At 40.7% G+C, this 17,237-nt stretch overlaps 1 protein-coding gene across 1 annotated transcript; it reads left to right on the top strand.

Annotated features, from left to right (window-relative positions):
* Nucleotides 1–14,027, top strand: LOC139443085 (neuroendocrine protein 7B2-like). Its single transcript, XM_071224017.1, has 6 exons — nucleotides 1–255; nucleotides 8,573–8,864; nucleotides 9,486–9,572; nucleotides 9,933–10,138; nucleotides 10,986–11,063; nucleotides 12,262–14,027. Exons 1-6 carry the CDS (start codon nucleotides 175–177, stop codon nucleotides 12,355–12,357), a joined length of 840 nt encoding a protein of 279 aa, XP_071080118.1. The 5' UTR covers nucleotides 1–174; the 3' UTR covers nucleotides 12,358–14,027.
* Nucleotides 14,028–17,237: the final 3,210 nt, after the last annotated feature.

The following is a 17,237-nucleotide window of genomic DNA, read 5'->3' as shown; positions in this document are numbered from 1 at the left end:
ACAAATAGCAGATTGCATCTGCCATTTTCCGACACACCTCCAGACGACTGTGTTCCTGAGTCAGACTGGGTTGTATTGCAAAACTAGCAGCATACATTCCACCCTAGCAGTGCAATAGGCGCATGGTTTTCTTTTCAACGAACTGACCGTCTTCGAATGCTCCATGAATATTGAATGAAACTGACGAGGACCCGTTGTGACGTCAATAGTCGGCCATTTTTCTTCCATCTTTCAACAGGGCAGTCACCAGAAACGGTAAGCACAAATATTCCACATGTTTCGTTTGAATAGGGCAATGTTGTTGTAGACTATCTAGAATCTGACCAAAACACTGGACATATTGGCACCAATCTTTGCGCATGTAATCGTGTGGTTTTACTGCTTTCTCCTCGACATATGTCGCACGTGAAGAATACTGACTACTGTTGATATAAATATTCAGTATTGTTCGTAGACTAGAGATTTCTAGCAATCATTCCATATTCCCAATAACAGGTGATTTCATAGATCGTTTAAATTTTGACGCAGAAACAAGCTAGATATAATTAGAGCATCGTCTTAATCTTAACGTAATTGATTACTCTATAAGAGTTATTTCTGTTCGAGTTTTATAGGGGGTGGAATAGATTTTAAACAAAATTTTAAAATACTAGATAAAATATTCATGAAATATCCAAACGTGTGACATCACTTCAAAAATCGATAAAAGCAATCGTCTCGGAGACTGTGTTTATCTGGTCGAGTCAATGTGTCGCATCGTGGTTCTCGTTACACAAAGCCGTTATTCGTCATGGTAGGCCCTCATGCGGCGATTGTTAGTCGAATATATGCCCCAAGGTGTCGATACAGTCGATAGTGACCTCATCACAACACTGTAGGGGGCATCATATCATACATTAAATACACACAGCCATTGTTACCCATCGCCGTTTACAAGACATCACCGTGAACACAAGCCAGATTGCGTGGGCAAAAGTCATAAATGGTATTGATTCAGTGAGAGTTTTGGCGACCCTTATGTAGCATCTTTAGCCTATCATGATCAATTGCATGGCGTTTGATAACATTAATTTTTTTCAGTTTCCTAAAATAATGTTTTTAGTATCCATACATGTTGTCATTCGTCTCTAAAATACTTAGACTTAGTTACTGAATGAATGTTGTTTTGCGTTGTCAGTAATAGACAGCTTTATACGGTCTGTAAGGTAATCCTCGGTTAGAAAAACAAGCGGCTGATAGATTTTCCATCTGTATATCTATTGTTTATCATCCATAACTGCTTTGCAGACCATTGTGACGTCACTGGTTACCATGACGTCACAATCAAATGACATCACTAATGGCTCTGCTACTGAAACTGTTAGCAGTACTTTTTACACTGAAGACACTCCTAATTACTGTCTACAAACTGAAAAGGTTGGAAGAATGATGTTGGATGATATATTTAATCTCATCATCGTGTCTTTTGATATCAAATATATCAACACTCGTTGATAAAAGTGGCAACTATCCTCGGCAAACCTCGGAATTTTTCCACTTTTATGAACTTGATAAATTTGATAAATTTGATATCAAAAGACACGAGGGTGAGATTCTCTATATATATCAATGTCTGAAAGAAATGGCAAGCTTCTCTAAGTATTGCCCAGTGTGTTAACCCTGCTCTTTCATAAAGAAAATATACTCATCCCTGGTGAAAACGAACTGTACAAAACAGGCTGGAAAAGATGCTCGCTAAAACGAAACAAACAAGAAATGGTTATTCGAGGGTGATCTATTTGATACGGGTGATAGTGCTACCTGTCACAAACAAATACATTTGCCCAACTTCTCTGCGCCGTCTACTTGTCTCAAACGCGTTTTGTGAGTTGGCTCAACCTATCCTGGATTACCAGTTGCTAAATATACACTTGACGTGTGACAGTCATTTTTTCTGTATTTTGAAGAGATCGAAATATCAGATCATTGAATATGCTGGGCTACAAGACACACAGAACGATTTAAAACACATTGTCAATATTTGTATATGAGCGAGTAAGAGAGTTAGTAGTGTTTTAGAAATATTCCCGCAATATCACCATGGGACAACAGAAATGGGCTTCACACATTGTACCCATGAAAATACATATCGCACTCATAGAGTACATGGTATGTTATACTATTTTGTTGTTACGGAACTTGTTGGATTTATGATAATTACTTTTATTGCATCAAAGAGGTTAATGCGGCTTGTGGCTTGATGAATAAATGAGGAAGAAGGGACGGAATGAAGTTCCATCAATCCACAAAATGTGTCATAGATCAGTAGACGTGTACATCCTCCCCGATGATGATGCTACTACAATATTTACATTTACACTGCATTTAGCTTCTGGCAACTTGGATTATTTATCGACCGCTGATAGCGCGTATTAATATTGCAACTCCGTCACACTGCATGACATAATCTTACATCCAAGGATGGACGTGGCAATTTGTATTACCTCGCTACACAGTCCTATTACCCAAACACATTGCCTGCTAATTACCTTTGTGCTCAAATAAAGTGTGAACACATGGCCCCTATATTGGTCAGCAAAGGACCGAGACCAAACAGAGATGTCACCTCCACCAACGGGTAGAGTTAATTAAACATGTTTACAAGAACATGATTACTTTCATGATTATGGAGAGAACGTTCTCATGCTATAACTGTATCAATTTCCATGCTGCTGTTGGCAGTATACCATTGCTGGCATGTCTAGTAACAATGGCGAACATGCGAACATGATACCGCTGGCAATGACATTCACGTCCTAACGATACCAGTGACAGTGGCATACACTCCTTAATGATACCACTGACAATTACACACACATCTTAATGATACCATTGACAATGACATACACATCTTTCTGATATCAGTGACAATGACATACACATCTTTCTGATACCAGTGACAATGACATACACATCTAAATGATACTAGTGACAATGACATACACAGCTTAATGATACCAGTGACAATGACATACACTTCTTAATGATATCACTGACAATTGCATACAAATCTTAATGATACCGACCGTCTCCGTGGTCTAGTGGTAGAGCGTCCGCCCGGAGAGCGGAAGGTCAGGGGTTCGATCCCCGGCCGCGTCATACCAAAAAAGACGTTAAAAGATGGTACTTGTTGTTACCCTGTCTGGCGCTCGGCATTAAGGGGCTAAAACAAGGACTGGTCGGCTCGGAGTCAGTATACTGTGTCTGAGTGGGGTATTCATGTTAAACTGCGGCATGGTATCTCAGTGTGCTAGCACTATAAATCGGCATCAGTCCGGACTAGTACAAGCAGACACACACACACACACACATACACGTGCATGCACGTCGCTATATCAGTGCAACAATCTTGGACGCGACGTTAAACCCAATTTCACCTCACCTTAATGATACCAGTGATAATGGCATACTTCTTAATGATATCACTGACAATGGCATACACTTCTTGATGATATCACTGACAATTACATACAGATCTTAATGATACTAGTGATAATGGCATACACTACTTAATGATATCACTGACAATTACATACAGATCTTAATGATACCAGTGATAATGACATACACTTCTTAATGATATCACTGACAATCACATACAGATCTTAATGATACCAGTGATAATGGCATACACTTCTTAATGATATCACTGATAATTACATACAGATCTTAATGATACTAGTGATAATGGCATACACTTCTTAATGATATCACTGACAATTACATACAGATCTTAATGATACTAGTGATAATTGCATACACTTCATCATGATATCACTGACAATTACATACACGCCTTAATGATACCACTTATACAGACATACACGCCTTAATGATACCACTTATACAGACATACACGCCTTAATGATACCGCTGACAATGACATACACGCCTTAATGATACCACTTATACAGACATACACGCCTTAATGATACCGCTGACAATGACATACACGCCTTAATGCTGTCATTGACAATGACATACACGCATTACTTTGTCACTGACAATGACATACACAATGATATAACTGATATAACTGGCATTAATATGTGTGGCTTAATGATGCTATTGACAACTGTATATGCAATGTATGCCTGAATTGAAAAGAAAGGACAATTTGTCAAGCACAATTGTCACGCACGTTCATTTTCAGATGGGAAAGGTAAACATATTTTATGACAAGCCTTGTGATGAACGTGACAATGACAGAATCATTTTGGATTAATAATGCCGGTGATATGATAGATACAAAACGCCATAACCCATCATCTGTCACAACAAGACTTATCACGTCTACTTAAACAATTATTTTGTTTATCATCAGAATTTTACGATAGCATGCCTTTGTTGTGCATATATCAATGCTGAGGTTGAAACTGCCAAACATACTTTACATACAGAAATGGCGATGACGTGCACAACTCTCAGTCACGGACAACGTCCACTACCAGCAAGATAAGAAGACATGAAGTTATTGCTTAATGTTAACTGTTAACCTTTTGTCGGAGATTCCATGTATAATAAGACTCCTTTCCACACAACCTTCCCATAACATGTAAGTGACGTAGATCGTGTGCGACAATGTACTTTTGTAGATCCCAACGTCAGAACCCAATGCTATTCTGTTGTGCTGGACATTTGAAGACATTGATGTTCTACAGAGAATCCATTGTTCTTCTCGCGTGTTTGTCACAATGAAACTATTTTCAATGCAACTGGTGTTGTGCTATTTCTGAAAACTTTGTAAACGGAGTATAATTGAAGTGTTTCTGTTGCTATGGTTACAAATATGGCTGTAAATGTGTGTACGTGAAATGCCAATTGCAGAAATAGCCACAGTATGTTCTATTCATGGCGTCCAATGGGCTAGTAATCATTCAGATCGCCTATCCCTTCTGTCTACAAATATAGTTCCATCTTGTTTCCGACAGCTTATGCCCATATTTTTTATTTCTTCAAAAACAATATTTGCGTTACTCAATTTAGATTTCCTATGTGCTTTACGCATTTAATACGAGCCATTCATGCAACACTATGAACTTCCACCCTTCTACGCAGTTAAAATATACGTGTGTCTATATGATGATTTTGTTTTCACTATAATAATTGTGTCCCAGGCAATATGACCCGTGAAGATCCGGGTCAGAAGAGGACTTCAGCAACCCATGCTTGCCGTAAAAGGCGACTATGCTTGTCGCGACTAACGGGATCGGGTGTCATCGAATCCCAATTGCGTGGATCGATCCTCGTAATATCAATCACTGCATTGTTTGGTCCAGTCTCGATTATTTACAGAGCGTCTTAATATAGCAAACAAACACAGCTATTGATTTCTCAGTGCCTCGTTGACCCCGTAAGAGACGACTAAAATGGGGATCAAGTGGTCAGGGTCTGTGTCAGTGTTCATCGATGGAGTGTGTTGGTGCTCATGCGTTCACTCACTGGTTTGCCTGATCCAGACGAGACGTCTTACAGGTCACTGTGACTTAAATGGACTGTTGCCGGATGTTCCGTCAATCATCATTCACTCACTCACACACCTTTCAAAATAGTATAACATACCTTGTACTCTATGTGTGCGATATGTATTTTCATATATTTAACGGACGGTGGGGTGGCCTAGTGGTTAAAGCGTTCGCTCGTCACGCCGAAGACCCGGGTTCGAATCCCGACATGGGTACAATGTGTGAAGCCCATTTCTGGTGTCCCCCGCCGTGATATTGCTGGATTACTGCTAAAAGCGGCGTAAAACCATACTCACTCATTCACTCACTCACTCGAGACACGGTTAGAAAGTTCCAATGATTGAAGCGGTGAGGTGATCAATTTCAAAGGTTAAACTAATGTATCTAAATATAGAAGCAACAAAACACACAATCGTAATGAAATTCTTGTTAAAGCAGAATCAATTGTACGATTCCAACCATATCTTAAACATATGTTTATGAGTAACCATCAATTGGTTATAATACCAGATCTTCGGGATATTCATTCATAAGCACATCATATAAACGGACGGACAAAAGAACTTTGACAGTGACTTTAAAAATGAAATTGCAAAACTTTAAAAACACAAGTTCAAACTAAATCAAAGCAAAACACATTGTCAAAACACAACAATGCTTTATGCAGAAAGTGATGCACGTCCATGACACGTATTTCTTGTAGAGAATGCGAAAAACACGTGCCGCTTTGGCAGCCGAAACTAGACGTGCAATAAAGGTATATAAATGATTACGACGACATGTCAGACACTCACACTGATCAAAAGCCACCAGAAATCCACGACTGACACCCGAACAACGCGAGCGGGCCCCGGATATGATGGGAGCCACCCATGCCCACATTGCTCGAACTTTTGGTTGCTCCCTTGTTGCCGACAGGGCAGACATCAGACAGGCCAAGAACAGGCAGACCCAGGGTAACTACGCCCAATGAAAACCGGTACTTGCCTACTTTGCATCTCCAGATGTCATCAGGGACGAATGCCATATAGTTAGTCGACAGACAGTGGCCAGGCAACTCAAGGCTCAGGACTCTACAGACCTTACAGGGGACAGTTATTGACAGCCCAAAGATCATCGTCATTGAGATGGGCATGAGCTCATACTACACGCTATCAATGTGACTTGTCATTGAACTTAAGCGATTTTAGAAGTGTTTGCCCTTACGTTGAAAACTTGTTTTTGCTACCCCAACTCAATGTCTTGCCAATATCGGATGCTGTATGCCTGTCATGTTTAATGTTGATTTCGTTGAGTGTTTGATCCCTCTTATACATTTTGTTTCATGCATCTATCTTTTAGCGATTTAAAACTATGGTAAAGATTCTTTTGGCCGTCAGTTCAGTATGAATCATACAACTGCTTTTTGTAGACATATTGGAAATGTTTTTTGTCGCTATCTAATTTCAATATTGTTTCAAGGATTCGCCCACCGCCTCCGACGACAAAACGAACGAACAATTTGCCCCTAAAACAAAGCATTCCAGGGAGTTTCCTGGATCCTAACAATCAGAATTTCAGTCTGGTTTATAATCAAGAACTAGTGGGTGTAATTATGCGACTCGCACAATCTTCCGACCTGTTTACTCTCATTGCACGGTTGTGTCCCTGGCGTATGGCCGGGATGAAGAAGAGAGCGCTCCTATTTCAAGGAATCGTTAACAGTGGTAATCAACTCATTGCTCAGTGCCTGTGGACCGTACACATCAATAACAGGATCACCCTTGCTCTTTGCGTTTCTTCAAGCAACGCTTGGGATGTTTGTCTTGTGACATTTCTATGTGACGCGATGTAGGGTAATGGTGTAGAATGGCTTCTGTCATGCAAGGACGTTTATCTGACATTGTACAGCATACACCAGTTCGAAAAGTCCATTGCGTCCTTCATCTGATATAGATAAATTGCTTCTTTTTCACAGATTCGTTTTATGCAATGCGCGTTTTAATTGTACAATGCTATAAACGGTACGTGTGAGTAAGTGAATGCTTTTATTAATTACAATATAAAGCAATAATGCAAGTTTGCAATACTCAAGCTATACGAAAGCGTGTAAATAATCGAATCTGAATAGCTCAAACAGTTGTTGTTATGAGTACGCAATCGGCATATTGAGCCATTGATATCCATTGCACCGCATTTGTGATACATGAGATCCTTATTCAAAATATGTGATAGGTAACCTTCAATGGTTTTCATAATGCTCGAAGGGTAACTCTATTTGAACCTCTATTACGGAGAAAATTTCGAAAGTAAGGGTTTGTAATTGTTTTATAAATATTCATACTGAGGCCCAGTTCAATAACATTACAAATATCAAAGGGGTATTCGGGAAGTATTTTTCTTTTTCTAAGTACTTTTACAACATGCCTGATAACTTTCATACCAATTTGAAAAACATTCCCATGACCTCCAAACTAGTCATTTCCAGTTATGATGGCATATGTGATCTGAAATCATAATAACGTTGTCGTTGTCGTCGAAGTGGTAGTCATTTTGTTATTATTTTCATCATCATTATTGAACACGTCCCATTTTAATTCTGGAAACCCAAAAGTCCAGAAACTCTACGGTCTTTTCCCAGTCTCGGTCAAAGGTATTTACAAAAATAAGCATGCTGTTTTCATGGGAACATACTAAGGAAGAAAAAATGAAAAAAAATAAGTTTAAAAACTCAATATTTACACCATCTCGTTTGGCCAATGGGCCTGCCCATGGACAGGCCCATGGGCGAGAATATTTTCCTTTACACAAAAGTCATGTTTTGGATCCGCGAATACTTAACTTGTTTTCCATCAAGTATCATACACAAAATTTAACTCATTTTAACTTAATTCAACGATTTTATAGCGATATTGAAATAGTTCGCCCATGGGCGAGAAAAAGGTTTGGCCCATGGGCGAGAATATTTTCCTTTACACAAAACTTATGTGTTTGTTTCGCAAATATATTTTAATGCATACCTTCACGTATCATGACACAAAATTTATTTTAACTTAATTCAACGATTTGTTATTATTATTCTCTTTCAGCCAACCATGATGAAGCTGTTTCTCGTGCTGGCCACGGCCGTGACCCTCAGTGTAGCCGAGTTCTCCCTCGACCGTTCCTATGACACCCTTGTCGACCTGGCCCGCCTCTACCGCATGCAGAACCTCAACAACTTCGACGATTACACTGGCGACGATATTGACAGCCGCAGCGGTGACTGGGCAGCCCCTTACGGTGACGCAATGTACAAGGACCCCCAGTTTGGGGGCACGCATCTCCGTGACCAGGAACACATTGAACAGAGCTCTCTGTTTGGATCTCAGTCTATAACAGGTGAGGGCCTTAGGGACTGTTTTGAATGTTAAAGGTTATTAAGAATTGTGTTAGTGTTGGTATTTTCCTGTAACATGTAGTAGGAAGAATGCATTGAAATCACTTGGTAGTGAAGATCCTCGTAGCACAACTACAGACATGTAATAATTAAGTCACCGATTTCAACCCGGTCATATCCCAACACACAAAGTAATCATGTGTTAAATGACTACTTACAATACAAAAAGACCCGTGAAGATTCCGGGGTAGAATAGGTCTTCAGCAACCCATGCTTGCCGTAAAAGGCGACTATGCTTGTCGTAAAAGGCGGCTAACGGGATCGGGTGGTGAGGCTCGCTGACTTGGTTGATGCATGTCATCGATACCAATTGCGTGACTCGATGCTCATGATATTTATCACTGGATTGTCTGGTCCAGACTCGATTATTTACAGACCGCCGTCATATAGCTGGAATATTGCTGAGTGCGGCGTTAAACAACCAACCAACCAACTTACAATAAAGAAATTAGCCCCCCACCCCTCAAAAAAGACTTATTGCAGGAAGAACAAAACAATCATTGTCTGATTTTTTCAAGAATGTCCTTCTTGTAAAGTAAATGATAATTTATAATATATTGCAGGTGGCGCAGCTGGAGGTAAAGCCAAGACGGACAAACCTCTCCCAGCCTACTGCAACCCACCTAACCCCTGCCCCATCGGATACAATGGTGAGTTCCGCTGCGACCCACCTAACCCCTGCACCATCAGATACAACGGCGAGTACCGCCTACTCCATCCCACCCCCACCCCACCCATTACAACTTACCTGATCCCTGCCCTATCGGATACAACGATGAGTTCCATCGACTACCCCCTCCCCACCCCACCCCCACACAAACTACAACCTACCTTACCCCTGCCCCGTCTGATAGAACGATGCGTACAAATCTCTCTCCCTCCCCTACTGAAAATACCACAATATCAAAACATTCTGTAATATATTAAATTAGGAAGAAGCAAGCAAGAAGTTGTTATTCCGATATTTACACATCTTCCCTATCTCACCATCGTCGTGCGTAATGTTGTAGCCAGAGACAACAACTGCGTGGAGCACTTCAACAACACCGCTGATTACAACCGTGAGCTGATGGCGAAGCAGGACTGCCCGTGTGACACAGAGCACATGTTCGCCTGTCCCGAGGGTCGGGGCACCGTCAGCAGCAAATCCCAGGGTGACAGCGCCGCAATCAAGCAGGTCATGGCCGAACTCAACACACTCGGAGCCTCTGATTTAGTAAGTATAGTGTACTTGGTGTTGTCATCCCATCCTCTATATGTCCAGGGCAAGCATTTCGTTAAAATTACTGGATCCATTACCCTTGTTCTTGAGATCGCAAATCACCCATTCTTGATTTTCAATAACACTTTGCCGACCAGACAAACGCCGACATAAGGGACAGGGAAAGGTTAAGGGAGGTAACTCGTATTACCTAGAAACCAAGCCACCGCCGGTTTTAACGGACACGAAGACACCCTTTCCATCAAGAGGGATTTCTTTGCGTGTCAGTCGGTTTTTCAATGTCTCATTTCTCGCAAACTCGATCATAATCAATGGGACTGGCCAACCCAACATTGAGGCTGGTGTGTGACTCGCATTATGATTGGTACATTAGACCTAGTAGCGTAGCCCATGAACTTGGCAACTAGAAATCAAGGGCAGGTAATTTAAGATTGGATCCGGGAGTTAGTGTAGGTTTACTGACATGCGAGGGCTGGATGTATAGAGGATGATGTCGTCCGGGCTTATATCATCCCATATCCATTTTCTTTTGTGTGTGTGAATCTCCAGTCTGAAGAGTTGCGTCTCTTCGTCGTTCCAGGATCCAGATTCTCCCTATTTATGATATAGGGTTGATCATAGGTTGACCTAGGTTGTAACGTCTATGACGTGGGTCACGTCGGGCTTCCCTTAAATACTGTTCACATCCTTTAACCAACCAGCAGGTCCCAAACCTTCGAAATGGTGGCGACATTAGGAGTTAATTCAACCACCATCGAAGGTCTTTGGAATTAAATTAGTTGACAGGTAGACACATTTTTCAATGTTTTCAATCTTATAGTAACCTGCCCTTTTCTTCCAGAACTCCTTCATGCCTGATGAGTCCAAGAGAGAGTCACTCGTGGCCAAGAAGTCGCCCGAGCTCAGCCGGAATAAAAGAGTAAGTTACGTCAGGAAAGTATGACCTTCTGTCCAAGAATGACCTAGGGTCAGAACACTTGTTGCCTGTGACTAGTGGTCAGTCTTGCGCCACGGGCATTTATCAATAACCACAAATAGCATATCCAAACAGAGACTATACTTTATGTGGCAGTGCTTTGTGGGTGTTAATATGATGTTGTCAAGCACGAGTACAAACTAATAACACTATACTCATTAGAATAATATAAATAGTTGTTACGAGGTAACTTCGAATTTAAAACGCAGAGGTAAATCCAGACAGCGGTAACCACAGAACTAATTTGTGGAATCAGTAATGTCCACACAAGATCAATTAATAATCAATACACTATACTGAAACACAGCGATAGACTTACAATCAACCGCACTCAGTAATATTACAGCTATATGACGGCGGTCTGTAAAAAATCGAGTCTGGACCAGACAATCCATTGATTAATATCATGATCCACGCAATTGGGATCGATGACATGCATCAACCAAGCCAGCGAGCCTGACCACCCTATCCCGTTAGTCGCCTCTTACGACAAGCATAGTCGCCTTTAACGGCAAGCATGGGTTGCTGAAGACCTATTCTACCCCGGAATCTTCACGGGTCGTTTGTATCCTGAAACCTGACATAAACTTGGTGTTTTCTGTTAGGAATCAAATCCGCACTTGGCATGTACATAAGACGCAAGTCAGGTCGTAAAATGCCCAAAGTCCCTTCGTACAGCCAGCCTTCTAGAAACCTTCTCAGTCCGAAACTTCTTCAACGATTAAGCCTGTCATCCACAAGAAGTAAATAAATTACATTTTTTGGCCGCTGCCGCAGGCCCTAGACATATTTTCGAGCGCTTCAATCATTTGCATTCATAATCACAACAAATATACGTACAACTACCTCCACTGCCACATAACATAAGGAATTGGTACATTCATGTATGTCTTCAAAATGTTGCCACATGTACAGTGCGTCAGTGGTTTAAGTTTCACATACATAGGTAAGTTATGATAAATGTGAATCACATCTCAAATGTCACTTCACTAACCGTTCGTCAGTAAAATCTTTATTAAAATATTTTCATCTCTGCTTCAGTTTTTCAAAATGTAAGAAGAGATGACCAATCAACAGCCTTGCTTCATACCACGTGACAGAGTCAGGAGCCGTCTTCTATTATTCTTCTATTCTTTTTCAGTCTGCTGGGGAGTCTCTTCCAAACCCATATTTCCATGGCCAGAAAATGAGAGTTGTTGCCAAAAAGTCGCCTGTCATTAAGTACAAGCACCAGTAGAAAAGGAAGCACAACTTGCTCAGTCTTAGTGCTGACTTCCGGTCCTGCGCAACAGCTCTTCTGACCGCAATGGATGCCATTTTATGTTTACATTTATTAATTAACACAGACCGGTAAGACGCACCTGAATCAGGCTTATGGCAACAGTATTATATGTTAAAAATGCCAACACGGCCAGTGATGAATAAAATCATTAGCAGGTGTTATACCTGGTCAGAGAAGTTATCTCCCTTAGTACATTTGCTGATGTAATCTAATACTAGGGAGCACCACATTATCTAAATTAAAATGTTAATGTCCAGTTACAAGCAAGTAGGATACTGTCCAAAAAATGAGGATACACCATCTGTATGGCTATTAAAGAACAGTATCACAACAAAAGGTCAGCTTTTAGTAGCATTATGAAGCTGGAATCGTGTATCCATCTATTTAACAGTTACTGAACAACGTCCCAACATTATCTATGAATCTGTGTAGCTATTCGCGTGAATCTGAATATGTTCCAAACGTTTATAGGGCTCTTGTGTAGTATACCAGTCATCAATCATTTGAACACAATGCAAATTCAATTCAATTACCTTGAAAGAAATACAACATTATAGCAAAGGGATTTAAATTGAAAATCTACCACTTATTCATGGTATTCTCCATTGTTTTTTGTTGGGTTTTTTTGTTAAAATCCTTACAAACTCGATATCTATGTTATCGGTTATTATCTCCTTGTTTGGTCACGTGATGAAGGCTGGGCCATGTGCAATATTAAACTTATTACCCTACAAGCTGTGATTCGTGTTTGTCAAAGTGAAATTCATGTTGTTTGTATCTTTCAATACTGAATTTAAGTTGTGTTCTTTATCAATCACATTTTAGGAAAAAAACTCGTGAATTACATTTATTAACAACCCCAACCCATGTGATAAACTTTATATTTAAAATATGCAAATTATTTATCCCGTTTTTTTTAGAACAACGTTTTCGTTGAGTTACATACTGCAAGAATTCTAACCCTTTAACTTGAATTTTAAGTATTATGTTATTGACGTTTTGTTGTTGATGAGGCAGGAAGAAACAACATATCTGCTGTTGTTATGTCGATGATGTATTGTTTAGTGAGTGCTTTAATGCAGGTTCAATGCTTCGAGCACAAATCAAACGCCTACCCGCTCTGCACACTGTGTTTTTGTTGTATTCACGATCTTGCATAGATTATGTTTTATTCATGATCTTTCATTAACAACGTTGTATTCATTACCTAACACAAACTACGCTAAATTCATTATCTATCATCAACATCGTTGAATTCATGATCTGACATAAACATTATATTATTCATGATAAGTATCAACCAGTGTGAACCGTCAGGTGCAAGCCTCCAAAGTGTTCATTCAAATACCACAGCCCTCCTGGACCTAAAACAGGTTGAGCCACAAAAAACTGGACAATCCAACAAGTGTTTATTTCTTGTCATTGAATGCTCAGCATGGAGCACTTTTGTCCCCACAGGCATTCCGTATTTTCTCTCTTCCAGATTTTGATTCCTTCATGCTATTTGTTCTTAAACTTCACGTGCGGCACAAATACTTAAACTTGTAACATAATCCCACCTGTCAACAAGATCTCATTGTGTAACATAGCGATATTTGTCAATTTGTTGTTGAAAATAAAGTATTTTCCCCAAAAATTTGCGTCATGTTTTTACAGGGTTTTTTGCTCCGTAACGCCACATTCAGACTCACAGTATATTCATCAGTTGGCAATGAGGACATTGTGTCCCACATTAGTGCTCGGCCTGCAATAATTGATGGTCAGTAGTATCGAAATTGTCATCTTTCGCTGACGATGCGATATAGCGACGCATAACATTTCCGATCTACCCTTGTTCCGATACATAAGGGTTCACAATATGCTTCGATATAACGTTCTGATATAGATTGCTGAAAATCTGAGCTTCAGATCGGACACTTTATAAAAGTCAAGTCTACCTTCATCTTAATGAATTGTTTATGAAATGAAATATTTACCTTTTGGTATTGTCAGTGATTGATGTCCCATTAACTCTATTATACAGGTGTCGAAAATGTAATTTATCATCATTCCACTAGTTCGAGATAGCGATATTCAACTTCGAATTCACTCAACTGCATCACAAGTAAGTAATTGCATATGGATTTAAGCCACTTTTAACAATATTTCAGCAATATCACGTCGGGGGACACAAGAAATGGGCTTCACTCACTGACATGTGTGGTTCTTCGCCGTGACGAGACATGGCTAAAATATTGCCGACGTGACGTTAAACTTTAACTCACTCACTTCGCCGTGACGAGCCACCGCTGTAACCACTAGACTACCCCACCGCCTCCTAAATGCATACTGTGGGGTTGGGAGATTCCACAGTGGGTTAGTGACATGATAAACAGGTCAATATTTACTTTAAATTATTTACTTCATACGCATTAAGTTTAGATACTCACACATCTCTAGCTAAAGCAGCCATATTGTAGCATGGAGGTAGCAGACTGCCTCCATGGTAGGATGGGAAGTGCGTCTGTCCAGAGAGCGGAAGGTCGCGGGTTCGAGTCAAACAAAAAGACGTTCAAAGATTGTGAAAGTGTTGTGTCCCTGAAATCGGCATTAAGGGAATAAAACAAGGACTGATCGGCTGATTCTGAGATTGGTATTTGTATAAAACCGGTATTAGTCTGGGCGAGTACAAGCAGCCACACACGCACGCACACACAAACACCCATGTACATGCAAATCGCTGTATAAGTGCAAAGATCTTATACATGACATTAAACGCTCGACTCATAGCGTAGTTGTAATTCTGCATGTGAGATGAGCCAATTCGTCATCATTCATAACAGTGGTGACTGGTAAAATACTTCGAGTATGTGCAGTCATCAACTAGCATTAACAATCTGTAACTGAACAGCTGATCGATCGCCCCAATAAAGAAACACTGCCGTACCGTCCTGAAGAAACACTGACGTATCTTCCTGAATATTTGCTATGGGAGACGGCGTGATTGACCATAATTCACTATACACATTCTTCGTCAAACCGCCGCGCCCGATACCCTACAAACGTAAGGTACAAAACACAACTATGATATCCGTATCAAATACTGAATCACCATTTTTGGTTTGTTTCGTTTAAGCCACCATTAAACAGAGGTGTACACATTCGTTTGCCCGGTACAGTCAAACCTCATTCATCTGGACGATTTATCGAGGAGTGAGTGAGTGAGTTTTTACGCAGCTTTTCGCAATATTCCAGCAATATCATGGCAGGGGACACCACAAATGGGCTTCACACATTGTACCCATGTATCGGAAATCGAACCAAGGTCTTCGGTGTGACGAGCGAACGCTTTAACCACGTGGCTACCCGACCGCCCCTATTTCACGAGGACTGGTAGACACTGACACTCCCAACAAGACGTTCCTGAGGTTTTCGGATTAAAGGGATCTGGTACAAACGATGTTAAGCTGTGTAGGCGGCCGGTACAAAGTTCGGCCAGTGATGATTGACAGCATGTCCAACGATCAACGCGGTCGGGGCACGATGGCACACTGGCATGTGACATTGTACCCACCCGATTGTCATTCTGGACGTTGTTATGCAAGTGCAATATTCTTGAACGCGAGGTTAAACCGCATTTTCCCTCATTCTGGTACCTAATTACAACAATCGTGTGGAAGAGAAAACCTATTCCAAACCGGCAGCCCAAGGCCCGAGAAGCTGGTATAGTTGATGGTTGAGCAAAGGTATGGAGATAAATTAATTTTTCAAAAGAACATTTTCCTTACTGGCTAATTTAGTGAGATACTTCCCTGCAGGTGAATGACATACTGTGTTCAAAACACTTCAATGCATTGCTGGGATATCAGTGAAATCGTCATTTTCTGTGAGGGTACGGGTGGTCTAGTCGTCTAATGCGCGGCAAGTTGTTAACAGAGTGTCACTTAAGCGTCTCAATGGTTGATGGTTCGAATCCCGCTTTGTCTGCATCATACGGTTTGTGTAAAGTGGTAAACATCTAAGATCAGCCCCATGTCGACCCAATCCATCCCACCACACCACACCACACCACACCCCGGACAGGCACACACACGGGAACTCTCTCTCTCTCTCTCTCTCTCTCTCTCTCTCTCTCTCTCTCTCTCTCTCTCTCTCTCTCTCTCTCTCTCTCTCTCTCTCTCTCTCTCTGTCTCACGCACGCATGCACACAAACACACGGCGTTAAACCCAACTCACTCACTAGCTGGATGTTTATTGAGACAACTGGCTAATGTGATGTATGATGTGCTTTAGCAGAGATACAGACAGACCAGTGACAATGCCAGATTTGAAAAATGCTCTGAGAGTCATTTAATTTATATCATTATAGGACAATTCTCGAGAATGTATAATTTGGCAATGCCTACCTAGTCTTGACATATTTATTGGTTTGTAATTAACTTCTATCAAACGACTTTCAGAGTAGTCATGTATCGACTTGTCAAACCGGCCTTTTAATGGTCTTCTGAGCAACTCGTGTCCACGTGTCACCTTCATCGTCAGAAGAAGAAGAAGAATATCTATTGTACATAAACGCTCACAGGGGGCAGGGTACAAAACATGAACATGACTAATTAAACATTGACATACACAAAAGAATAGAAATATTGCTATGATTATATTGCTAGAGAGGAGATGCAGATTTTCTTTGCCTGAACATTTTGTGAATGAAATTGGAGATATTTTTTGGCAAAAGGCTCTGGTGGATTTAAAAGTATTTTTAGAGATATCACGTGCATAGCCAATATGGGTGATGAATATAGTTCCTGTCTCAGGTCTTTGTACAGAGGGCTTGTAACAGGAAGTGTTCCTCATCT

Source organism: Haliotis cracherodii, unplaced genomic scaffold (genome assembly GCF_022045235.1).
Source record: "Haliotis cracherodii isolate W230 unplaced genomic scaffold, xgHalCrac1.p SCAF_5, whole genome shotgun sequence".
NCBI lineage: Eukaryota > Metazoa > Mollusca > Gastropoda > Lepetellida > Haliotidae > Haliotis > Haliotis cracherodii.
Note: the sequence above shows the minus strand (reverse complement) of the source record. Positions and strands in the feature narration are given on the sequence as shown.